At 39.6% G+C, this 26,311-nt stretch overlaps 1 protein-coding gene across 5 annotated transcripts in view; it reads left to right on the forward strand.

The window, feature by feature from the left end:
* Nucleotides 1-26,311, forward strand: part of wdfy2 (WD repeat and FYVE domain containing 2) — a 62,283-nt gene that overhangs the window by 19,587 nt on the left and 16,385 nt on the right. For 3 of the 5 annotated variants that reach the window (XM_059967923.1, XM_059967926.1, XM_059967927.1), the window contains exons 2-9: nucleotides 4,360-4,427; nucleotides 13,498-13,571; nucleotides 16,931-16,985; nucleotides 18,815-18,965; nucleotides 19,067-19,179; nucleotides 22,062-22,188; nucleotides 22,295-22,400; nucleotides 24,134-24,235. In XM_059967923.1, the coding sequence (XP_059823906.1) occupies nucleotides 4,360-4,427; nucleotides 13,498-13,571; nucleotides 16,931-16,985; nucleotides 18,815-18,965; nucleotides 19,067-19,179; nucleotides 22,062-22,188; nucleotides 22,295-22,400; nucleotides 24,134-24,235 (796 nt within the window). Of the gene's footprint in view, nucleotides 1-4,359; nucleotides 4,428-9,727; nucleotides 9,829-12,494; nucleotides 12,905-13,497; nucleotides 13,572-16,930; nucleotides 16,986-18,814; nucleotides 18,966-19,066; nucleotides 19,180-22,061; nucleotides 22,189-22,294; nucleotides 22,401-24,133; nucleotides 24,236-26,311 lie in introns of those variants that run through there. The other 2 variants (XM_059967924.1, XM_059967928.1) reach the window with 2 other exon arrangements.

The following is a 26,311-nucleotide window of genomic DNA, read 5'->3' on the forward strand; positions in this document are numbered from 1 at the left end:
TGGTCCAGAGGGAGCTATGATGAAAGGCAGAGAATTGGCATTCAGTCTCTGTGTGGTAGTGATCTGTTCGAGAACAACAACAGCTCCCATCAGCAGAGTTTGTGGCTTGGTTTAAAATTAAACTCGGTTGCTTATTTTAAAGAACCTGTGCAGTGAATTTGGATACAGTGATCAAATATAAGGGCTGGAATTCTTCAAAATCTGAGTTTGGGTTCAGATCTTTTTTGAAAAGAAAGAAGGTTAAATTAGATTTAATTGAAGTGATTATTTTTGCTTTCCAAAAGCATTGAATGGAATCATGTTTATTTTCACTTGTTTGATGTGAAATTTGTTCTACATCAACGGTACTGTGTAAAGCAATATGAATTATTACAAATTACAGAAATTGTGTGAAACAAGATGAGCCAATGCTCATGGACTGTTCAAATCTGGCAGTGGGGAAGAAACTATTTCTGAACTGAATGAGGGTCTTCTGGCTCTTTCATGTGCCTACTCCTTGAAGGTTGTAATAAGAGGCCATGTCCCAGATAGTGAGAAGGTCCTCAGTGATGGACGCTGCCCTCTTGAGGCATTGACTCTTCAAGGTGTACTTGAAAGTGGGAACATTATGTCTGTGATGGTGCTCATTGCAGTTTCTTGTGATCTTGCACATTGGAGCCTCTATACCAGGCTCTGATGCAACCAGTCAAAATGCTCTCTAGCAAACGTCAGTAGACATTCGCAAGAGTCTGTGGTGACATTTAAAATCTCCTCAAACTCCTAAGTAAGTAGACATGCCTCCTTGGTGACTGCATCAATGAGGTGAGTCCAGGAACTACAAGTTGTTCACCTTTTCTACTGCCAACCCCTCAAAAGACTTTTGTGTATTCTCCCACCTTCACCTTCCTGAAGTCTACAATTAATTCATTGCTCTTGGAGATGTTGAGTGGTTGTTGTTGCAAAAATTCTCAACCGGCTAATCTCCCTCCAAAATGCCACTTCATCACCATCTGAAATTCTACCAACAGCATTGGTCTCATCAACAGATTAATAGATGGTGCCTGAGCTGTGCTCGGTATACAGTCATGAGAGTAGAGAGAGCAGCAATGAAAATTGTAACTCAGTCATGTGAAAACTGATAGGAGCATTAAGAACAATTATTAGTCTTTGGATTTCATTGAAATGAGCTTCACACGTCAAACAGGTAGCATTTGCTCACCCACTCTTTTGAATTACTGACTTTATTGAGTTGTGGTTCACAAATACCATTGACCTTCCATAAACCAGTCATTGTGTGGCAGTAATGAATAAAAGAATGTGCCAGAAACTTTTCCAGCCAGTTAGTATATTGAAAGCTGTTTTGAGGTTGGATATTGTGTGATAATTCCATTGAACTTTTCACCATCTGCAAAGCACAAATCAGAAGTTTCATGGCAAACACTTCACTTGCCTGCATGAGTGCAATTTCATCGCTATTCAAGCTTTATCTTCTGGAAGATGTAGTCTGCTTGATAGGTAACATTTTAAAATACTTACTTTGTAAATTGTGGCTACTGTGCACTGTCTATAAGATAGCAGGAATTTACCAGGTGGTCTTTGATCAAGCTTACCAAAATGTCAAGAAGTACTCCCTAATAAAGTAAATGGTAAGATTTGTGTGAATGCAGCTGTTGATGCATTCCTCTCTGAATCACAAAACATGCTGACTGGAAGTCCATCAGGTTCTTCATCTTCAGCACTTCTGACAAGGTTCCTCCTTTAATCAAATGAATTTACGGGGCAAAAGGAGGATTGTTTGCATCTGTCACCTCTGCTGTGAAGATACTCCAGCGTTTTCCACCAAACTGCGGTGTACTAACAATATTCAGTCATTCAACTCCAGATCAGTGTTTACTCACTCAGTGCAACATTGAGGGGTTGGGGAGGGGAGAACTCGGTTGAGTTGATTATCACATGCATTAGAACATTTATGCATATTTGCATCATATATGTAAGAAAAACATAAACAAATTTACATTTACAAGAAAGAACACAATTAGAATGAAAAAACATTTCATTTTAATGCAAGGTGGCCAAAGAGTTCAGAGTTCTGCTAAGTTGTAGAGATAAATGCTTTCTGTTGGTTCAAGAACTTGGTAATTAAAGGGAAGTTGTTCTTGCATTTGGTGGTGTGGGGTATCACTTTACGTATCTCAGGAACCAGTTTCTGCAGGAGGCATATGTGAAAGATTAAGTGCATTATTACATTGTTTAGCCATTTGTGGAAAAGAGTATTTAAAGATTAAGACTTTAAACATGAAAGTAAGATCAGGTTGTACTAGAGAGCAGTAATTTATGTCCACTTAGAAAATATGCCATCTGCAGCAGGCACTTCAAAGCACGAGGTATCAGTTACATTATTTCTGTTGGAAAATAGTCCAAAGCCGTTGGCAGAATCAGGTAACCAACATCACACTTTCTCCTTAACCAATGCCTCCAATATCATAGGTATCTCATTTGGTGGTGATGAGTGGAATCATTCACATTTCCAGCTTCCTGCTCTGTTTTAGCAACGATTTCCAGGAGAAATAAGAAAATATTTTGAATGCTCTGTGAGTAACCTTTGAGGGAGAACTTGCAATCTGAATGTGAGAGCCCCTGGCCTGGAACCAGTCTAAATGAAGACAAAACACTCTGTGTCACTTTAGAGCCTATAAAAGCCCAAGGGAAAATGGTAAAGGGAGAACTACCCATCGACCTCACAGCACAGTTTCCAGTGCCTTCAGTGGTTTAGTCAGCCACCTGAAAACCCACAGAACTGATGTGGAAACAAGTCATCCTTGATCCTTGAAGGATTGCCAAGAGAGGCAATGTGGTGAAATTTCTGTTGTTATCATTACCTTTTCATAGGCATTAAGGAAGTGAACATTACCCTAACTAAATTCGTTAAGGTATCAATAAGTATATTAATGCTGCGTGCTTGTACTCATTGTAGTCAGTTTAGGTGGCTGTTATGTAGGCATTTCTTTTATGGAGTTTGCAGGTTTGGAACTGTTGGTGACCAAGCATTGAGTTACAGAAATGCATCCTGCAGATATTGTGCACACTCACTCTATCTCCAGCATAAGTCACTGGAGAGCTATGAATTCCATCAAAGGCTTGATGGGGACAGATTGGATGAAGAAAGATCACACTTGGTCTTCAACACACATGCTGGTTTTAAAATGATCTTTCTCAGTTGAAGTTTACTTTTTCATCTCTCTTTGCCATGATCAAGTTGATTCTTTTTCCTCTGCCAGATTACTCCCTGTTGAGTTGTTGCTGATTGAGTTTTTGATTTGGGCTCCATGTTGTCACTGTATGCCTTGTTTTCTTTTTGAAACCAGGTTAGTTTAAGACTAATTAGGTAATCGGAGCCTATTAAAACAAAGGATAAAAACATTTACTCAAACTCTCCTGTGATTCAGTTATTGCAAGAAAATGCATGATTTGCTTGGAATTTTACTCTCAGATAAAAGCATAAAATGTGGAAAATCTCAAAAAATAAGTACTCTGTGACTAATAAGAAGCAAATTTGGTGGCAGACTAGATGAAAATGCACTTTGCTTAGTGCCTTGAGTTCAGTTGCATTTTTGTATTGTGTGTTGGCTGATCTATTTTTGTCCATGAAATGCAGCTGGTTACAAGAGCCAGTTTTTCTTCATTGGGCCAAAAGACCGAAGAAGCTGAGTTTCAAGCAAAAGCTCTGTACGAGAGTTACCTGCAGTTGTCAATGGCCGTGTCCTTCAGGACTTGGTGCAATGTTTGTACTAGAGTAGATACATCTTGCATCACAATATCAATTTCCAATGAGCAGTGGTGTAGTTACACTATGGCATCATTGGAACAGCTCTTGGTGTAAGAGCAAGGTATTTGAGTAGCTAGTTCTGTGTTAGGGACAACAGCTCTACTCTTCAGTCCCAGTAAAGCTCTTCCCAGTCTGATATTGGAATTATAGATTACCAAAGAAGCAAGTTAAGGAAGCTGATTCAGGGCGGCCCATTGGCTTGCACCTTTCAGAATTGAAGCATTCAGCAGGAACAGGATCTTTCACTGTAATGCTATTGCCTGACTAAAACAGTCAATGGTAAAATACTGACTTCGTTGGAAGAGATTAAGTGTTCACAAAATGTTCCTTGTAGCTTTGCCCATGTCGTTTATTTAGATGTCTTGATATTGAGTGCTTGCAGGTGTGCTTTATCTGGTTCTTCATAAATATCCTGATTTGGCAGCTGCAGAAATCAGAGTTTGTCTCCTTGCAAATGAACTGTTTTGAGTACTATGTCTAGTTATTTTTGGTTTCTTATTAAGTTAAACATTTTTTTTTCAAAACTCAATGTGACAATGTAATTCTTTTTCTAGAACAATTCGAGTGTGGATGAAAAGAGACAGTGGTCAATATTGGCCGAGCGTTTACCACTCAATGTCATGTAAGTTTGTTTTCCTAAAAATACTGTGGAAGTATGCAAGTCTAAATTGTTTGGTTTGATTGAAATACAAGTTAAAAATACTTCTGGAAGCACTTTGTTCATCTAAGTTTTCAAAAATTAAAATATTTTGAACTTTTCCAAGGAACTGGCCTCAAGATCTGGTGATTTAACCTATTTTCAGCTTTTGATAGTTAGAAACTGGCCAGCCAGCCCTAAAAAAGATGGCAATAATGTTTTTTGAAAATGTTAGCAGTTTGGTTCTTGAGGGCTTTCTGACAGTTAAGTGCACAGTCATGAGTGTTTTCTGCTGAGCTTTATTTGTCAGACAAAAAGCACTTGCCAGTGCTGGTGGCTGTATCTTAACCTAGAAGAAAAGAAGTTGCACTCAGCTTGTGCCCCTTATTCAAAATGATTCAAAAATAACTTGGATAGATAAGTGTACTATTTCACTCTTCCCACTCTAGTTCATGTACTTGTTTCTTCTTCCCAAGAAGGGAGAACTCTATTGATTATCTGACTCACTTATCTAACACTGAGATTGTTGGTGTAGGCCGCAGGGGTCAGCAACCTTTACCACTGAAAGAGCCACTTGGACCCGTTTTCCACAGAAAAGAAAACACTGGGAGCTGCAAAACCCGTTTGACATTTAAAATGAAATAACACTGCATACAACGTTTTTTTTTGCCTTTATGCTATGTATAAACAAACTATAATGTGTTGCATTTATGAAATTGATGAACTCCTGCAGAGAAAACGAAATTAAATTTCTGCATGCAACAAAAACATTTTGAACTCCGAAAAAAAGACGTTGGGTTGAAGGTTACTTTTAAGTAAAATACTCAACGTCTATTTGAGTCCTTCTTGTATTTATGAAAAACGCCAAACTTAAATTTGCCGCCAGCAGCAAACCAAAAATAACGTCAGCCAGCTGTCAACCTGAAAAATAAAAGGACTATTTCACTGAACAATGAAAACATATGAATATACGTAAAATAATAGGCAATTAAAATATTTATCATACTTGGTCAGGTTGACTCACACCTGACAGTGCAGTCGTATTCAATAGGGATGGATCGATGCTTAGGGGAGTGACCGGGAAGGATAATGTGTTTTTTTCCTCTCTGAACTCAGAGAAGCGTTTCCCAAACGATGTTTGCATTGCGATGATTGCAGAATGTAAATACTCCGAATTTATCATGTCGTGACCTTGTTTGAACTCTCTCAAATTGGGGAAGTGAGACAATGTGCCTTTCTGTAAATCTCTGGCAAGCACTGTCAACTTGCGCTCGAATGCCAAAACATCCTCCAACATGTGCAGGGCTGTACGTCCTTTCCCCTGAAGAGCTGTGTTCAGCATGTTCAGGTGCGCTGTCATGTCTACCATGAAGTGTAGCTTTTCCAGCCACTCTGGCTGTTCCAGCTCAGGAAAGGTGAGCCCTTTGCTGCCCAGGAAAGTTTTCACTTCTTCCAGACACGCGACAAAGCGTTTCAGCACCTCTCCTCTGGACAGCCAGCGATAAAAACACGTTGTAGAGGTTGCTACACGCAGTCAGTAAACTGCAGTCAAAGATAGCTTTATTCGAACTAAACAGCCTTGCTTTTAAGCCTCCCTCAACCCGCCCCCCATGGGCGCGGTTACCAGAAATGTTTTTTTTTGGGGGGGGGGGGTCACATCAGTTACTTAAAGCAAAGGCTGACATACTTTTTCCAACAAATACATGATACTGGATCAGTTTTCTCAATAAATAAATAAGTATTTTTTTTTGTTATTGATTTAATTGGGTTCTCTTTATCCAGTTTCGGACTTGTGTGAAGATCTGACATTTTAGGTCATATTTATGCAGATTATTTGGAAAAAATTTTTTTTTTGCAGTTTTTGACTGCTAACATTGATCTAATTTTGGCATAGCTTCCTGGGAAATTTTGCATCAGTTTACAATTTCATGCCAAAGCTGATCAATTGGAAATGTATCTTAGTTCTCTGATAGCAGCTTTAATACTCTTACAGGCAAGCTTCCGTGTGTTGAATACTTGCCTTGAGGTTTAAGTTGTCTGTATTTTGTAATTGCATGTGGCATTGTTTTTCTTGCAAGTTTTCAATTTGCTTTTCTATTTTTTACACTGAAGTTTATCGAATAAAAACACCTATCTGATTTTTGAAGGATATGTAATTAACTTGCTGCTTTCCTCCTTTGTCCTGCATTTTTTAAATTCCAAATAAGCATCCAAGTTACTCATTGTATTTCAGCCAGTATATTTGGATCATAAATGACTGCTTTAAAGCAAGTGCCTTGCTTGTCAAACCAAAGATTGTAATGGTTAGAGTGGTGCTGCTGCATTTAAATGTAAGATCTTAAACCAAGCTCTGTTATAGTAACCTGAAGGACTCGTTATTTCCTGGCAGCAGTGTTTTCTCTCTGATAACCCCAAATCTTGCATTGGTGTCATTTCCAAATTCTTTATGATATTCTAAATATGTTCCAATCAATATTGAATGCTTATATTACATCATCTTAGTTACACATTTATAATATAGATTTTTTTTCCAAAAATAAATTAGCACAGCTGCATTGTTTCAAAGAGATTGTATAATCTTGAGACTTGTAATTTGTTGGTCTTTAGATTATGAACCTTTTTTTATTCTTGTATTCCATTGCATTGTAAACTTAAATTCACCGGACTAATAACCACACCACAAACAGTTCTTTACTTTGTCCTTTTCACCAGTTTATTTGTTCGAACTCAGCCGGCGAGAAGTTCCGAGCCACACAGAACAGAGGGGAAAGTTCCCCTCCCTCTGGGGGCTCGTGTCGAACCTCTGTCTAACATGCAGAAACGTTACAATTTATAGAACTAGCAAAACAAAGAGCACTTTGTTCACCTGGTATTACCAACAAGTCTGTTGGAGCAAAACTTAATTTCTTAGATAAGAGAGTCCACTAAATCAGGGTTTTAATTACAAATGAATGTTCTGACCGGTCTTTATCAGTTATTCCCTTTCGTTAGACAAAGCAGGGAACTTAGTTCAATTCGTGACCCATGAGAACTCAACTCTACGTAACATTCCCAAGAGACCTCTGTGAGTCATTAATCTAAACAAGCTGTAAGCAGCTTCCTCAGTGAAGGACAAACAGAAATTTGCACACTTTCCAGAATAAAGTACACACGAGTTCGCACTTAATTTTAACCAGTTATTTACAAGAGTCCAAAAATCATTTCTTACGTCCCCCAATACCCTTAAAACTTCATCAGTATGCGTGGGTATCATATGTGTCCCTTTTACTGAGACAATTGATTGCTACTTTTTTTTTGAGTAATAACCCCCCCCCCCCAACTTGAAATGTGAAATATCCAGACATTTGGGCAAAGGAGGAATTATTTCCATGGGTGATGAATCCTTTGGACAGATTCTGGTCCCTGAAAGAATGGTTATTTGCTCAAGAGCTGTCAGTATTTGGAAGTAAAATGCTTGAAAACAATTAACAATATTGGGTGGAGGATGTTTTTGATGAGGAAGTTTGGGGAAAATATACTTGTAAAGTTTCAAGGTATACTTGTTATTACAAATTTTTAATAGAAATACTTGGATGGGTCTTGTAAGTAGAATTTGTGATGTGCATTTTGGGTCTGGTTTTATATTACCAAGAATTTCTAAACAATTCAGTATATTAATTAATGATACGCCCAGGTATATATAATGACCTGCCTCATGCTTCCCCATGGTTGTACACCAGAAACTACATACCATCACCTGTATCCATCCCAGACTGGTACTTTTCTTCCCAGTGGGATGCACCAGCAACTCTAAATAAGATTTGCATATTCTACCTGACTACAGGCTATTGCCACATCTCAGAAATTGCTGATGGCAGCAAGAATCTCTTTCAGGTGAGACCACACTTCACCTGCGAGTCTGTCTGGCTCATCTTTTGTAGATTGGGGGACTGCTTTGTCAAGTACCTTTGCTCTGCCCACAACAAGCAGGATTTCCCAGTGGCCAACCATTTAATTCCACTGCCCATTCCTATTCTAACATGTTGGTCGTGGCTTCCTCTATTCCCACAATGACATCACTCTCAGACTGTAAGAACAACACCACGTGTTCTTTCTGGGTAGCCTCCAACCTGATGACATGAACATACATTTCTCTAACTTAAGGTAATTCCTCTCCCTCCCCTCCTCTTTTTACATTGCCTGTTCTGGTTCCTCTTTTAACTCTGCACTTCCCCTCACCTCCCTCTGGCACTCTTCCTCTTTCCTTTTCTCCTATTCTCCATTCTCCGCTTCCATCGGATTCCTTTTTCTTCAGCCCTTTACATTTTTCAGTTATCACCTCTCAGCTTCTCTCCTCATTCCTCCCCACCCATTTATCTTCCCCTCACCAGGTTTCACCTATCATTTTTAGCTTGTATTCCTTTTCCTCTTCCTCCTGCCCCCCTCCCCCAGCTTCTTCTCCCTTTCTTACTTGTTCTGATGAAGGGTATCGATTGGCCTGAAATGTTGGCTCTTTATTCCTCTCCATGGATGCTTAACCTACTGAGTTTCTCCAGCATTTGATGTATGGTACTCCTGGATTTCCAACTTCCACATAATCTCTTACGTACAAGAAGGCTGAAAGCTATGTTTAATTAAAACTAAGATTTAGAATAATTGATTTAAAAATAACTAAATGTGAATAATTCCTTGGGCCCAATCATCTTATCTTCACAACTTTCACACAGTTTTTTCCCTCCGTTCCCTATCAAGAAGGTATTAATATCTTTTTACTTCCCCTAAGGACCAACTGCTTCCACCTAGCAGAACTTTCACTTGCTCTCAACTTCTTTTGATCCCTCCCACTTCCTACATGTAGCCACGTGCACTTGTATGACCTGTTGTTTTGTTGGCCACGTAAAATAATTTATGCCTATTCTGGCACTCATTGACCTCCTCCCCATGCCTCACTCCTTTCCTATATGGATGGCTGTCTTGGCACCCATGCAGCACTCATAAATGTTATCACCCTTGAAACCCCCCCGTCCTGAAATTCATTTGGACTATTTCTGTCTGTTCCTTTTTAGGATCTCTCTGTCTCCATCTTGGGGACAAACTAACCACCAAAATTTCTTCTAAGCTATGGACCAGCAGTGCTACCTCCTCCCACCCTATCTCTCGTTAGGATGCTGCCACTTTCTCTCATTTTCTCCATCTTGGTGAAGAGACTTTCTGTTCTATACGTGTAAAATGACCCCGCTTTTTCAGGCAACCTGTTTTCCCCTCTCACTTGCATAATTTGCATCTTCTTTTGCTCTCATTACCAGAACTGAGTTCCCTTGGTCCTCATTTTTCAACCTACCAGCCTCTGATGCAATCCAACCACCTGCCTGCTCCCACTTCCTGCAGGATCTGCTTTCCACATTTGGTATGTCAACAAATACACTCAAAAACCTCTATAGATGTACTGTGGACAGCATTCTGACAAGCTGTATCACTGATTTCGGGGGGGGGGGTGGGGGGTTGCTACTGCACAGGATCGAAAGAAGCTGCAGAAGGTTGTAAATTTAGTTGGCTCTATTGTAGGAACTAGCCTACAAAGTACCCAGGACATCTTCAAGGAGCAGTGTCTCAGAAAGGCACGTCCATTATTAAGGACCCCCAGCACCCAGGGCATGCACTTTTCTCACTGTTACTGTCGGGTAGGAGGTACAGAAGCCTGAAGGCACACTCTCAGCAATTCAGAAACGGCTTCTTCCTCTCTGCCATCTGATTCCAAAATGGACATTAAACCCTTGAGCACTATCTCACTTTTTTTAATACACAGAATTATTTTTGCACAATTTTAATCTATTCAATATATGTATACTGTAATTGATTTATTTATTTCTTTTTTGTTTTTTTTTCTTATATATTATGTATTGCATGGAACTGCTGCTGCTAAGTTAACAAATTTCACGTCACACGCCAGTGATAATAAACGTGATTCTGATTTTCAGTGACTCCATGGTGCACTCATCTCTCCCCACCCTTCCCTTTCTCATTCCCTGGATTTTTCCCCCAATATATGCCCTTACACCACCTCCCTCACCACCATCTAGCACCAAAACAGTCCTCCTAGGGTATGTAGAGATTTGTGTGCACATCTTCCATCTTTGACTCTCCATGTGGTCTCCTACATTGTTGAGACCAAGCATAGACTTGGCAACCATTTTAGAGAGTGCCTGTGTCTGCAATGGCCAGCTTGAGTTTCTGTTTGCATGTTACTTCAAGTCTTTCCTTTTCATACTACATTCACTCCCTTTGCCTTCTGCACTGCCACATTAAGCCCAACACCAACTAGAAGAACAGTACCTTATACTCCACTTAGGTAACCTACAATAGTCCACCTAACTTCTCTCTCGCTTTGTTCACTTTTCTCATTTCCATCTCCCCTCCCCACCTGGCTCCTTCTGTCCATCATCCCCAGGACACCTGGTTCCAGTTATCATTCATCAGCCTCTGCCTCAACCCCCTCTACTACCTAATGGCTGTCTTCCCTTGACACTAAGTCCAAACGCAGGGTCTCAACCTGATTGTTGACCATCCAAGTGCCTTCATCAATGCCGCCTGGCTGCTGAGTTCCTTCAGTGTTTTGTCCCCCAGATTTCAGCTCTGCAGTCACGTCTCAAACTCAGTGGTTCCCAACCTTTTTTATGCACTGGACCAATACCATCAAGCAAGGGTCTCTGGGCACCAGGTTGGGAACTCCTGCTTTAATTAATTGTTTCATTAATTTGAGACTATGTGTAGCATCTTGAAGCAATAGTTGACAAATTCAGATTTGGGTTAGTTTATTGACTTGCATACCAGGGTGTAATGAAATTCGATGTTCATGTGAAGCTCAAAGAGTAAACAGGTATGCACTCAGTGGCCACTTTATTAGCTGCCTCCTGTGCCAAATAAAGTGACCACTTTATGTATGTTCATGGTCTTCTGCTGCTGTAGCCCGTCCATTTCAAGGTTTGATATATTATGGTTTTAGTGATGCTTTTCTGCACACCACTGTTGCAACGCATGGTTATTTAGGTTACTGTCACCTTCCAGTCAGCTTGAACGAGTCTGGGCATTCTCCTCTGACCTGTCTCACCCACAGAACTATTGCTCACTGGATGTTTTTTGTTTTTCCATAGTCCAAGCCAATTGGATCTCATTTCACCCTCATCCTGATGTTTGGTTTGAACAACAACTGAACATCTTGACCATTGGGTTGCTGCCACATGATTGGCTGCTCAGATATTTGGATTAATGAGCAGGTGTGCCTTATAAAGTGGCCACTGAGTGTATAAATAAATACAGCAACAAGCACAAAAACAATGAAATGCTACCAAGTTTAGTAATGCAACAAAACAAGCAGTAAAATTAACAATGGTAGAATTAAGAGTACAAGGATGTGGGAGCATCACTGGGAATGGAATGTGTGAGAGAGGTGATTAGTTCAGAAATTATTCTGATAAAGTGTTCTTAAGTCTGGTCGTCTGGGTTTTAAAATTAAAATTGACCTGTCTTTTGTTTCAGATCAAACCAATTCTTCCTCACCTGCCCCTCCACCACACCCCACCAAAAACTAAAGTAAAAACCTAGGTCTGAAAGAGTTGAGCCTCCTCTTCCTAATGTACTATTACAATTCCTCCCAGTAAAGGTGTCCCCCGCTTTACGGATGTTCGCTTTATGCCACTTTGCTTTTACAAAAGACCTACATTAGTAACCTGTTTTCACATTACCAAGAGGATTTTCGCTTTTATGAAAATTTTTCTTGTATAAATTAATGGTTCTTCACTTTACACCATTTCAGTTTTGGAAAGGTTTCATAGGATTGCTCTACATTTGCCTGGGGGGGGGGGGGGGGGAGGGAATGCCTGTACTGCATCATGGTGTTGTCTGTTTTCTATAGTGGTCCATATCATATCCCTCTTATAGGCTTCCTATAAACTAATGAATTATCCTTGTTCACTCGCACATTGTTGCAATTTTTTTGATATTATTTAGGCTAACAAAGCATTCATTCATCTTAGTCAGTTTATGGGATCATTTGTGCAAAGTGGGATTTCTATAACTTGGGTCTTCTACAGCCCTGGAGCCTCTTATTCTAGGATTCTACAGCTTTTGATAACTTGCCTCTCCATCTAACTTAAAATTTAAAAAAAACAATTTTGGACCTATCAGCTATTTATTTTATTTTTGTTTAGAGGTACCACAACGAATAGGCCCTTCCGACCCTTTGAGCCGCACCACTGACGACCCTGGTTTGACCCTGACCTAGCCATGGGACAATTTACAATGACCATTTAACCTACCTGGTACGTTTTAGGCTATGGGAGGAAATCGGAACAGCCGGGAAAACCCATTCTTTCCATGGGGAAGACATACAGAGACTCCTCACGGAGGACATCGTAATTGAACTCTGAACTCTGACACCCCGAGCTGTAATAACGTTGAACTAGTAGCTGCACTGTGGTGGCCTGGTAAGAAGATTTGAAGGAATATGAAATTAAGGCGTATGTCAATCACTATCTAATTGAGTTAATTAGGGTTAGACAGTGAAATAATTTTACTGTGTTCCAGAATACCACTAAAGCTTCATTGATAACAATATTGCACCAGGCTTTTGCAAAACCCTGTGATAAGGCCAGTGTGAGCCTTTTCTGCTTTCAGTCTCTGCTTGCTGGGGACTTTGAAATAGGTGGAGCAATATATTGATGGTATCTTTGTAATTTGTTGGTATTGGGCCTGGGAGCTCTAGACAAGACTGGCCAGAAATCGTGTGCTTTCTGTTGAAGTCATTAGTATGCAGATGAACAGAGTGATAAGTCATGCAATTTGCTTGGCTTTGCAGAAATCTCTGGTTATTGTGTGCCCGTGCATTAATCTTCTTTGCAGAGAACAGGAATTGAGTATTAAATCTATGAATGCATTGCATCTTATTTCAAGCAATAAATGTGACTAGAAACTCTTATTGTTGGATGTGTTTTTGGGGTCATTTGCAATGCTTGAAACAGCTAAGCTTAAATAGTTGTTATTGCAACCAGTATTACTACAAGCCTTTTTTTTAAAACAGCTTCGTGTTCATGCATGTCCTTCAATCCAGAAACAAGGAGGCTGTCTGTAGGTCTGGACAATGGTACTATCTCTGTAAGTATTTGACTAAAATTAGAATTTGCTTTTTCTAATTGATTATAAATGTGTATCCTTGCTGTATCCAATTTTTCGTGGGTCAGCTCTTAATTCATTTACTTCTAATTGAAAAGAGAATTATTTTATTTCTTGGGCAATCAAAAGCTGATACACAGCAAGCAACTTGCTTTCCTGGATGTTCATTCCTTCTGATGTTGTGATAGTTCTTTCACGCATTCTTTGGTATCTTTCAGAACTTGACCACCAAGAAGTACTTGAATGCTACTGGCTGCAGGTTTACCTTCAAATAACACACATCCTAATGTGGAATTATATTGCTATTCCTTTGTTTGCTGGCCATAATTCCTGGAACACTTCCCACTGCAGTGGTAGAAGTAATGTCATAAAGAAGGCCACAATCATTCAAGATCATGGCTCACCTCTGTCTTCTTGAGGGCAGTTGCGGGTGGCCATAAATGCTGTTATTGCCAGAAACACACTCATTGCATTAATAAATAATGCCTCCTTCTCTTGAAATAGATTCATTTCATCCTCAAATAACTAACCCTTAACCTGTGATCTTCAACAGCTGTTCAATCTCCAGTAATGTTTCTGGGACTTGTCATGATATTGAGAGGGTGAGGATGGCAGATTACTTTCCCTGAATGATATTTGTGAACCATATGGGTTTTTTATGGCAATCCGTTAGTCTTGCTTTTACATGGAAGCTATAAAATATATGATAATGAAGCTGACCATTCTGCCCAATGCATTTGTCCTGTTTGCTTCAAACACTCCCTATGGTAGAAGTTCCATCTTCTCGCCATTGTTTGGGTAAAGAAAAACCTTCTTTCTGAATTCCCTGTTGGATTTCTATGTGATTATCTTACATTGGCTTCCGGTTCTGCTCTTGGAAGCATGCTTTTTGTAGCTAGCTTATCAAAGCTCTCCATTTTATAGATCCCTGTTTGGTCACCGCTTCAGCTGCATTTTTTTAAACCAAAAGAAGTGGTCCTTTTCTTCAGTCTTTCCTGATAAGTAAATGCTCATCATTCAGCCCAATACAACTATACAATTTACTTCACTCATTTCTGTTACTATATATTTCTCTGCATTAGAGACCAAAACTGTACTCAATATTTTAAATGTGGTCTAACCATAAGTACAATCAGGTTTTACAGGACTGCCTACTTTTAAATTCTGTCACTTTGAGTTAAACTTGTTATGCTTTCTCTATCACTTTATTAACCTGCAGTGCAAAATTTAGGGAATTGGTATAAGTAACATCCCTATTCCTAAAATATACATATCTTTGTCTTTAGTATTTTAACTGGCTTTTTATTCTTGGATTTGTGTAATTCCTTGTATCAAAATTCCCAGGTATGCTGGGCTGCAGATACTTGGAATTCAGAACAAAAAAAAACAGAGAGAGGAGAACAATGGGTTAGGGGGCATCGGTGAAGGACAAAGGATGGTCACTATTTTGAGGTGCGATCCTGCAAATTTCCTAGCTGGGTTCATTTTATTTATTTTTTATTTGTTTTATTTAGAGATGCAGCGTGGAACAGGCCCTTCCAGTCATACTGCTATGGAATCCCCAGTTTAACCCTAGCCTAATCATAGGGTAACTTACAATAACCAATTAACCAGGGTCTTTGGACTGTGGGAGGAAAATGGAGCATCTGGAGAAAACCCATGCATTCCACAGGGAAGACGTACGAACTCCAAACAGAGGATGCTGGGAGTGAGTGACTTCCTAACTCAAATGTGCCTAGCTGAAATAGTGTTGTACTAACTGCTACAGTTAGATGTCTACAGATCTATAAATCCAATAACTTTACCATTTTCCTTTGGCACCTTTTAATATGGCTAACCACATTGTTCTCATATAAAGCATTTGTAAGGTGGGGACTTGACCAGTTGTAGAGAATTTCCTGGCTCTATTTCTTCTAATGTTACTGTCCCCCAAGGACTCTTAGACCCACACTGTCGTATCATCAGTCTTTTTTTCTGTGTAACATGATTCAGAAAGGTACAGAAGGGTCCATGTGTATGCTGATGTTACCTAACTCTCTCAACCACCTCTCTTGACTAATCCACTATTATGGTGAACTGCTTGCCAACTTTTAAAAGAAGATGAGCAAAGATTTTCTTTCTCAGCTATACAGCATTCTTTGAACACCAATTCTGTATTTGCACATTGTAAATATTGAAGGCTGAACCAGACTGTTTATAAACTGGCAGTAACATTTTTCATTCAAGACATTTTGATTGTGAGTCAGGAAATGCGTTTCTGATAACATTTTGTTTTTGGCAGTGTTTCAGAGAAGTTCTTCATTAAGTTTTATTTTTGTGTTGTACTTCCGATTTTTTTTTCTTTCACTCGGATGGTCATTCTGCATGTAATTACTATGTGGAACTGCCAGTACTGAATGTGACCTGTTCCAAACAGGTTGGACTGTTGGAGACCCTGAAGGATGCATATTCTTGTCATTTTATCGATGCTTCCTGTATTCTGACCTATCCTTAACTTTTCCATCCTGCCTTATTTCCCAGCATCTGTGGAGAACAATCAAAATAGAAGCATATGGATCCTTGTGCCTACTTCATTCAGCAAGATTATGATGGATTGCTTACCTCCACGCCATTCTCCAGCAATAACCTGTTATCCCGTTATTCCCTTAATAATTAGAAATCCGTCAAGAAGGTCACCAACCTGAAACTTCTGACCATTTTTTTTCTCCATATATACTACTTGATTTGTTGAAAATTCCATTTTCTGTTTCAAAATAATTCTGAGATTTTGCCTTTCCTCTTTGCCCCCTCACTCTAACAATATGGGGCTTAGCCACATACTGTTCACTGCAGAGTTGGGCATGTTTCTCCATTTTTAAACATTTGAGAGAGGCTTTCTTGTTGGACCATTTGAAAACAGTAAATAATTGAATTGAGACATTCTGGTTGGAATTTAATGAAAACATAGTTGACTTTTTTTTTATTGTATCCACTCACAAACCATGACAGTTCTCAGAACTTAACGATGATGAAGTTGAGAGACTTGTTGATTGCTTTTGCAGGCTTCCAAGTTGTCTTCCATTGGTATTCAATTGTCTCACCTTGAGATTCTTGATGGTTGCATTACTTTATGTAATCCATTTGTTAATCTACCATGTGGAGAAATCATATCTCTGCCAACATACCAGCTAGAAGGTGCAGGAAGTTATATTTTTAGAGAAATCAAACTGGTACCTGAATTTGTTTGTGTGTTTCTTAAAAATTTAACTTTCAGAAGGCACTGTTTAAGCAATGTATTTATTTAAATATGAACAGAAATGATTGAGAAAATTTTGCAACTTAAATCTTACATCTTCCCTCAGGAATTTATTTTGTCGGAGGATTACAACAAAATGACTTCTGTAAAGAGCTACTTAGGTAAGAAACTTACTGATTCTTCAAATTTGTGAAGAAGAGTAGTGTGAGAAGGTGTGACCTTTTTGTCTGCTGCCAAGGGCCACAGCATGGTCAATTCACGTATTCTTGGTACTTCAAAAAGGTTTTGAAATGTTATCTAAAGCAAACCTTGAATTTGATGTATTGTTTTTGAGCTAGCTAGATGAATCAGATCTTGCTTAACTAAGGTAGATAGATTTTCAGACCAGTATTGCAATAAGCTTATGGAGCATTCTGTACACATTGTATTCCTCAAGTTACTTGCCAACAAAAGGACTATTTTTAGTCTTGCTTGTGTTCTGAAAAACATGTAAAATGATGGATGAGGAAAGGCTTTTGGTCCAGTAAGTACATCCTAACCTGGGACTCTGTTTCACGATTCATGATTTTTCAGACTGACAGCCACCTGATTTAAACCTAGTCTTGGAGACGGAAGGTAGTTGGAATTTTCTCTCTTTAGAATCCTGACTTCACAGTGAACCTATGACTGTGGCTACATATTTGGGGAGCCGATTACCATGCCTTTCCGACGTGGTCTGGCTCCTGCTTAAGAAACATAGTCAACTGGTGTATATTGCATGAGTAGTCAATTCCACTGATTCTTTTTTCTCTGAGAAGAGAAATACCTTTGAATGTCTAACATGATTCTTGTCTTGCTAAACTTCAGATTCAGGCCACAAGAGCTCTCAACCCATTTGGCTGAAGCAGCCTGTCTACAGGAATGATGATTCCCATCTCCAGCACGGCAAACATTAGCCAAGTTGCCCTTAAATATGCTGTTACAGTACTGCAATATTTGGTTGATCTGGGTACCACTTTTTCTAATTTTAGAAAATAATGTCATGTTCCAAACAGAACTGATGAGCTACAGAACTTTTAAGTTGCATTTTAATTCTGTGGCTGAGGTTTAGAGGATTAGACATCATTCCTGGCATGGGGTTGGTGGGAAATACTGTTTGTAATACTATCCTGAGGCACCCAAGCCTTTCAAACCCTAACCAAACAGCATTGTAAGCATGTTTCATCTCAGCACTGCTGTGAAGGCGATGCTGATACATTAAACATCCATACAGCATAGATGTGTCAAAGGATATAAACTGCGTGCTCTCCCCATCGCAATTTATGTCCACTTGCAGTATACACAGCAACCTGTTCACACCAACAAATCTTAACAGCTAATTATCCTAGAGTAAAGCATTCTGTGGCAAAGGTTATTTGAGAGAGTCTCTCCAGCTTTACAATTTGATAGTTAGGTTGATGATTCTGCAGATCCCAGTATGAAATGGTTCCAAGATCACATCCCACTTCTTTAAGAATTCACTGACATTTCCATGCTGCTACTTATTGGAGCTTTGAGCAGATATTTAAAAATAATTGAATAGTACTCTCTTTTTGCGCCCCCCCCCCCCCCACCAGTTGAACAATGAAACCTTCTGTGGGCTATTAGTATGTGACACTTCACAGTTTTTCTATTGGCCAAACTGTGATTCCAATCCTATACAAGTGAGGTAGAGAGATATTTGTATTTTTTAAACAGGTTTTAGTTGGTAATATGCATGGCACAACATATAACTGAATGTCTCATCAACTCAGTTGTATAGGACTGCAATCAAAGTTTCACCAGTACAAAAGCTGTAAAGTGGCACGTAGCAATAGTTTGCTTTCAGCTATAGATTAGCAGACTTCACTGAAAATTCTGATTGCCATGATTTTGTCAGTATTATTTGCCACTTGGGCATTTACCTAGTGCTAGCTTGAAGTTCATGAGCTTTCGAATGCTGTTGTGATCGATTTTTTTTTTGTTTTGCCAGCTCATCAGAACAGAGTGACAATGGTCCTATTTATCTTGGAAATGGAATGGGTGCTGAGTACAGGACAGGACAAGAGCTTCACATGGCATTGTTCCGAGAGTGGCGGGAAGTTAGGTAGCCACAAAACCTCTGCTTCAGCCTCATGCCTGCAGTATCCTGAACACAAATAATCAGTTATTTTACATGTTGCTTTATTCAGCTGCAGTTTTGGATTGGTTTCCTCAAATACTTTTCCATAACTGATGTTCGCAGATTCGACATTGAAACACGACATGCTTTTGTGGGGGATTATTCGGGTCAGGTGACAATATTGAAGCTTGAACAAGACAATTGTTCTGTAGTTACAACATTTAAAGGACACAGTGGTAAGCCGAGTATTGTTTATCATTATACTGAGTTTACATTTGCCTTATTTTCTCAGCCCAAAAAGAACTTAATTACATAGTTCGCAGCATCCATTATTGGTTGTATAAATATTTCCCTTATTGCTGATGTATATGAATATTTAATACTTAGAAATTAGTGTGGATTTTTTTCTCGATAAATTTTCAATCATGCTCCAACCATGAGCCAACTTTGTGTCAGTGCTAGGGAAGAACGCAGTCGCTATTGTAATTAAAATGTGAACCCACACCCCTTTCCCACCACCCCAACCACTAGCATCCAAGAGTGTGTTTGCGCCCTTAACTCTTGGTGGAGTTGTCCGGGCGCCGTCGTGACAAGCTTTGCACTGATCTTTTTGGGTGCTCATCATATGGTGTGTCTTGGGCATCTGAAACCTGGCAGAGCCCATCCCTCTCCAGGTTTTTTAATGAGGTCGAGTTGCCAACTCGACGCTCAACCCAGCACGGATGGATAGCATGCAAGGGAGCCGGCCGGATTTGAACTCTGGACCTCTCGCCCTGAAGTCCAGCGCTGATGCCACTATGCCACCAGCCAGCATCCAGCGTCCAAGTAACTGCTGTTTATCATCTTCAAAGGAATCCAGAAACTGCCCAAAGTGGGAATTGGAGCCAGGCATATTTTGTACTTGTATTTTTCTTTCAATATACGTTAAAATGTTTTTAAAAATTATTTGGACTTTTCTCTCTGAACTATTTATGGAGAACAACTGAAGTTTACTTTTGTTTCCATATAAACTAAAATGCAAATTAATGTATAATATGCATGAAGAACAAAACTCCTGATATAGCTCTATAATTTCTGTTTAAAATTAGCTCTGACTAGGAAAACTTGGGTCTCTTCAGTTACACTTGGCTGTGACCTCAAGAAACTTTCAGAAATGGGTAATTTTGCCCAAAGGGGTGCAAGCCCTAATTTATTTAAGGAAGCAGAAAAATAATCTCGAACAATCATTTTTTAAGGTTAGGACTAAGGATTCTTTTTGATCAGAGTTGAATTTACATTTAACCATACATACTTGGCGGGTTTACTATAAAAGCAAATGAAGTACTTAATTTTTCACAATGAGGGCAATCGTCTAACTCAGGGGTCAGCAACCTTTACCACTGAAAGAGCCACTTGGACCTGTTTCCCACAGAAAAGAAAACACTGGGAGCCGCAAAACCCGTTTGACATTTAAAATGAAATAACACTGCATACAACGTTTTGTTTTGCCTTTATGCTATGTATAAACAAACTATAATGTGTTGCATTTATGAAATTGATGAACTCCTGCAGAGAAAACGAAATTACATTTCTGCATGCAACAAAAACATTTTGAACTCCGAAAAAAAGACGTTGGGTTGAAGGTTACTTTTAAGTAAAATACTCAACGTCTATTTGAGTCCTTCTTGTATTTATGAAAAACGCCAAACTTAAATTTGCCGCCAGCAGCAAACCTGAAAAATAAAAGGACTATTTCACTGAACAATGAAAACATATGAATATACAAAATAATAGGCAATTAAAATATTTATCATACTTGTTCAGGTTGACTCACACCTGACAATGCAGTCGTATTCAGTAGGGATGGATCGATGCTTAGGGGAGTGACCGGGAAGGATAATGTGTTTTTTTCCTCTCTGAACTCACAGAAGCGTTTCCCAAACGATGTTTGCATTGCGATGATTGCAGAATGTAAATACTCCGAATTTATCATGTCGTGACCTTGTTTAAACTCTCTCAAATTGGGGAAGTGAGACAATGTGCCTTTGTGTAAATCTCTGGCAAGCAACGTCAACTTGCGCTCGAATGCCAAAACATCCTCCAACATGTGCAGGGCTGTATGTCCTTTCCCCTGAAGAGCTGTGTTCAGCGTGTTCAGGTGCGCTGTCATGTCTACCATGAAGTGTAGCTTTTCCAGCCACTCTGGCTGTTCCAGCTCAGGAAAGGTGAGCCCTTTGCTGCCCAGGAAAGTTTTCACTTCTTCCAGACACGCGACAAAGCGTTTCAGCACCTCCCCTCTGGACAGCCAGCGATAAAAACACGTTGTAGCGGTTGCTACACGCAGTCAGTAAACTGCAGTCAAAGATAGCTTTATTCGAACTAAACAGCCTTGCTTTTAAGCCTCCCTCAACCCGCCCCCCATGGGCGCGGATGCTGCAAAAGACACGTACTCACAAACCCCCGTAGGCTATCTCCCTTAGCCTGAACGCTGGCTAATTGTGAGCCGCTTTGGATGTGTCAGGAAATGGGTCGCCACAACGTCTTATTTAGATTGTACAAGATCACCATAATCTTCAAATTTAGATTTACATTTCAAAAACTAACAAACTAACATAAAATACATTTTAATTAAATACTGACCATGTAGCGGTGTGCTACACGCAGCGCTAAAATTACGACACGGAGTCGGTAACTGCAGTCGAAGGAAAAAACTTTATTCGAAATCTTCAGACTCACTTTTAAGCCTCCCTCAACCTGCCCCCCATGGCGCAGAGGCTCCAAAGCTCTGTGCTCGCAAACCCCCGTAGGCTATCTAATTGTGAGTCGGTTCGGATGTGCCAGGAAAAGGGTCGCCACAACCAATTATTTCCCAAAGCAACAGGGAGCCGCAGCACAGACGTAAAAGAGCCACATGTGGCTCCGGAGCCGCGGGTTGCCGACCCCCGGTCTAACTAATAACATTAAGCAAATAATGCTTTGAGTGAAAATCCAAAATGGGATCTGCTTTCTCTAAGTTGACCAATATAATGGATGAAAAATTAAGTTTGATTCACTTTATTTTGTAGGTTGCAACTTTTATTATTTATCCATCCTGAAATCTCACTACATTTAGTTACTTGAGCTATGTTCTGTCTTTTAGGTAGCATTACTGCACTTTGTTGGGACCCAGTTCAACGAACACTATTCTCAGGCAGCTCTGATCATTCCATTATTATGTGGGATATAGGAGGAAGAAAGGGAACAGCTATCGAGTTGCAAGGCCACAAGTGAGTGTGTGAATTCTGTATTGATTTGCACATACTAATTTTTCATGTCAAATAAAGACTGCAGTTGTGCTGCTTTAGCTAATTCTATTTTGTTTCTGCCATGCAGTGACAAAGTTCAGTCCCTTTGTTACGCTCTTCATACTCGACAGCTTATCTCTTGTGGTGCAGATGGTGGGATAGTTGTGTGGAACATGGATGTAAAAAGACAAGAGGTCAGCAAATGATTTCATTCGGTCTTGGAACATTTTAACATAGAAAATGGAGACCAAGTTATCTTAATGTTTTACTAATAATGTGGGTGCTAATGGTAGTGAACATTCCATCTTCTTTCAGAGTGCGGTGTTTTAGAATTAATAAGTAGGAGAAAATGTATGAGGTGATTGCATTTGACTTTAAATTTTGATATGTAGGTTAAGAGGTGTTACATTTCAATTGTATTTCATGATGCTTTAGGAAAGTGGACAAATTACAAGTTTGTAACATTGCAGCTCAGGAACTTTTGGCCAAAAGTCTGAAGCTTGACCAGGAATGTCTACACTTGACTTTTTATGTTACTATACAATTAGTTTAGGCTGTTCAAGAATTGAGAGGGAAATAATGCTTGGAGTTGTTAAGGGGTTTCAGGGATTGGAGGGTGATGAATTGAGGGAAAGTATGTTCATTAGAGCACTTGCATAAATATATTGCTGAAATTATTTCCCTTGCCCCCATTCTCTCTCACTTCAACTTTGTTTTCTTATTTCAACTCATTTTTTGATTATGCCAAATCAATTATGTCAATATTCAGTGCACTTGTGTCAATGTAATCTGCATTTGAACAAAAAGTACTTCTAGAGTCTGGTGGGTATGTGGAATCTGTTGCCAGAGCAAGTAGTTGAGGCAAGTACAGTTAAAAGGTACTTCGACAGATGTATGGATAGAAAGTTTAGAGGGATATGGGCAAATGAGACTATCTATACAAGGCAACATTTTAGGCATGCACATGTTGGGCTGTGAAACCTGTTCTCGTGCTGTATTTCTGAGTGATGTGCAGCTTTCAGCATGGTCATAATCAGCAGTCAACCAGAGGAACGGTGAGCATTTAGAGATTGCAATCAATTGTATAACCTTACTTTTGTATCCAATTTTCCTTCTAGTACAATAATAAACTTGAATCGATCTTAAAGTACTATATTGAAATCTGGTTAATTGGGACATTCACTTATTTGGGCCAACTTAACGAGCAAAAGCAAATTGAGAAAATGGCTGGGATTTTCTTCGTTTATTTGTGACACTATGCCATTTAATTGGGACAAGAGACTCGTCGAATATTCTAACTAGCATTGGTTGCATGCACTTGTATCCAGGAATAAAGATGCAAAGTGCCGCAAATCTGAAATAAAACCCAACAAATGCTAAAGCACTGAGTCTGTGGAGAGAAAAACTTCCAGTGCTTCTGAGTGAGACTGAGTGTCCCTGGCATTTTCCATTCTTATTTCAACTTTCCCAGTTAAAATAGTTTTCATTTGGTTAAAACCAGTGTCTTAAAAATTGAATCCCATAAAGTGTTAATTGATACTTTGTTTTTTTAATACAAATGATTTTAGACTCATAACAAAATCCAAATGAAAGCATTTATTGTTTTGATTCTAAACAAAAAATATATCCCCAAATGTTAATCTTTATTTTAAGTTTGCTGACTGTGTACAAAACATCCAGGATTTTGGCTGCGTGTGTCTTTAATGAACAGCTATCAGTCCCATAATATGTTTACACACAGCTGGCTCTTGAGTCCTTAGCATGCATTCTTTCTTCAAATAAATTATTTTCAGATCTTAATGCTTGAATAATTAAGCAATTATTCAAGAAAAATATACAAATGACATATTGGAGCTCTGTTTATATTCTGGTGATGAGGTGATATTCTGGTGAATTGTCTTTAAGAATTTTTTCTTCACTTTATCAGACTCCTGATTGGTTAGATAGTGATTCCTGCCAGAAGTGTGACCAACCTTTCTTCTGGAACTTCAAACAAATGTGGGACAGTAAGAAAATTGGTCTGAGACAGGTATTCTTCTTCACATCTAAATGTTTTTAATTTGGAAGAATACAATTGCAGTTTAAAGATTAACTGAAGTTCTGCAGTTTGTAATGTGCCATTTAATTCATTATTATAGGCAGTAATTATTGGTGTCAGCATATGTAATATTTCTAGCATTTCCTCCCGTTGTGCTGTCAGTCTAATTACCATATAATACATCCTCTTGTTCCTTGATGTGACCTGACATGCCAACTTATTGGTGAATGAAACAAGGAGTGATCAAATTACAGAACATAGGACAGTGCAGCACACTATGGGTCCTTTGATCCATGATGATATGCTGAACGATATTAATCATTATCAGTCTAACCTTTCAGTCCTATACAACCTCATAGCCCTGCATATTCTTACATCCATGTGCCTATCTATGAGTCTCTTAAATGTCCTTATTGTATCAGCTTCTACTACCATCCCAGCAGTGCATTCCAGGTACTCGGCACTCTGTGTGTAAGAAAGATAAGCAGAGACAATCTGCCCTAGATTTTCCTTCACTCATCTGAAACAAATGGTATTAGTCTTTGCTGTCCTGGGGAAAAAGGTGCCAGCTATCCACTCTATCTATGCCTATCATAATCTTATACACTCTATCATGTTGCCCCTCATCCTCATTTGCCCCAAAGAGAGAAGCATGAGCTCGCTTGACCAAATTCTCATAACACGTGTTCTCCAATCCAGGGTATATCCTGGTAAGTTTCCTTTGCAACCTGTCTAAAGCTTCCACGTTCTTTCACGTAGCAATCCATATTGAAAACAATATTGCAAGTGTGATCTAACCAAGGTTTTATAGTGCTGCAACATTACTTCATGGCTCTGGCACTCAATCCCCCAACTAATGAAGAGCATCACACTATATGCCACCTCAGTCACTCTAAAACTTTGAAGATTTGGACCCCAAGATCCTCCTGTTCCTCCACACTGTTCAGAATCCCGCCATTAGCCTTGTGTTCCATCTTCAAGTTTGATCTTGCAAAGTATATCACTTCTCAGATTTTTGGATTGAACTCCATCTGCCATTTCTTAGCCCAGTTCTGCATACTGTCAGTATTCCATTGTAATCTACAACGACCATTATCAACAAGACTATCAACCTTCATCTCATCTGAATACTTACTAACCCACCTTTCCACTTCCTCACCCAAGTCAGTAATAAAAATCACAAAGAGCAGGTGTCCTGGAGTGGATCCCTGTACAACACTAGTCACCAGCATCTAGGCAGAATATGCTTCCTATACCACCATCCTTTGAGGAAAGCTAAGATTTCATGGACCCCATGCCCTGTGATTTTTTTTTTTTTTGGATAAGTCTACCATGAAGAACCTTGTCAAATACCTAGCTACAATCCATCCAGACTACAGCCACTGCTCTGAAAAAGAGAGCAGAAGCCAGAATAAGAGAACTGCTTCATCAAGCACCTTTGCCTTGACCACTGTATCTGCCAAGATCTCCCAGTGACCACACGTTTCAATCTCGCTTCCCATTCCAATGTGAACATGTCAATCTGCGGCCTTATCTACTGCCACAATGAGGCCAGATGCAGGTTGGAGGAATAATGTCATATTCTGTATTGGTAGTCTTCAACCTGACAGCATCAGCATTGATTTGGCTGACTTCCAGTGACCAGTCCACTCTGTTCTCCTTTCTCTCCACCCCTCTCTTTCCTTGTGTTCCTGTGCCTCATATCCCCTTCTCCCAACCCACCGCTCTCTCTAGTTCCCTACCTCCTTCCCTTTATTGTTTTGCTGTCCTGTCATGGATCCTTCTTCAGCTCTTGCCTCTTCCACCTATCACCTTCCAGCTGCTGTCCTTTCAACCCCCTTCCTCTATCCAACTTCCTCCTCCTCACCTGGACTCATCTATTCACTTCCAACTTGCGCTCCTCCCCTTCCTGTGGCTTCTACCCTCTTCCCTTCCAGTCCTGATGAAGGGCCTTGGACTGAAATGTCACCCGTTAATTTCTCTCCATAGACGCTACCAGACCAGCTGAGTTCCTCCAGCATTTTGTGTGTGTTGCTCAAGAGATTCAGCATCTATCGAATCTCTTGT

Source organism: Hypanus sabinus, chromosome 4, assembly GCF_030144855.1.
Source record: "Hypanus sabinus isolate sHypSab1 chromosome 4, sHypSab1.hap1, whole genome shotgun sequence".
NCBI lineage: Eukaryota > Metazoa > Chordata > Chondrichthyes > Myliobatiformes > Dasyatidae > Hypanus > Hypanus sabinus.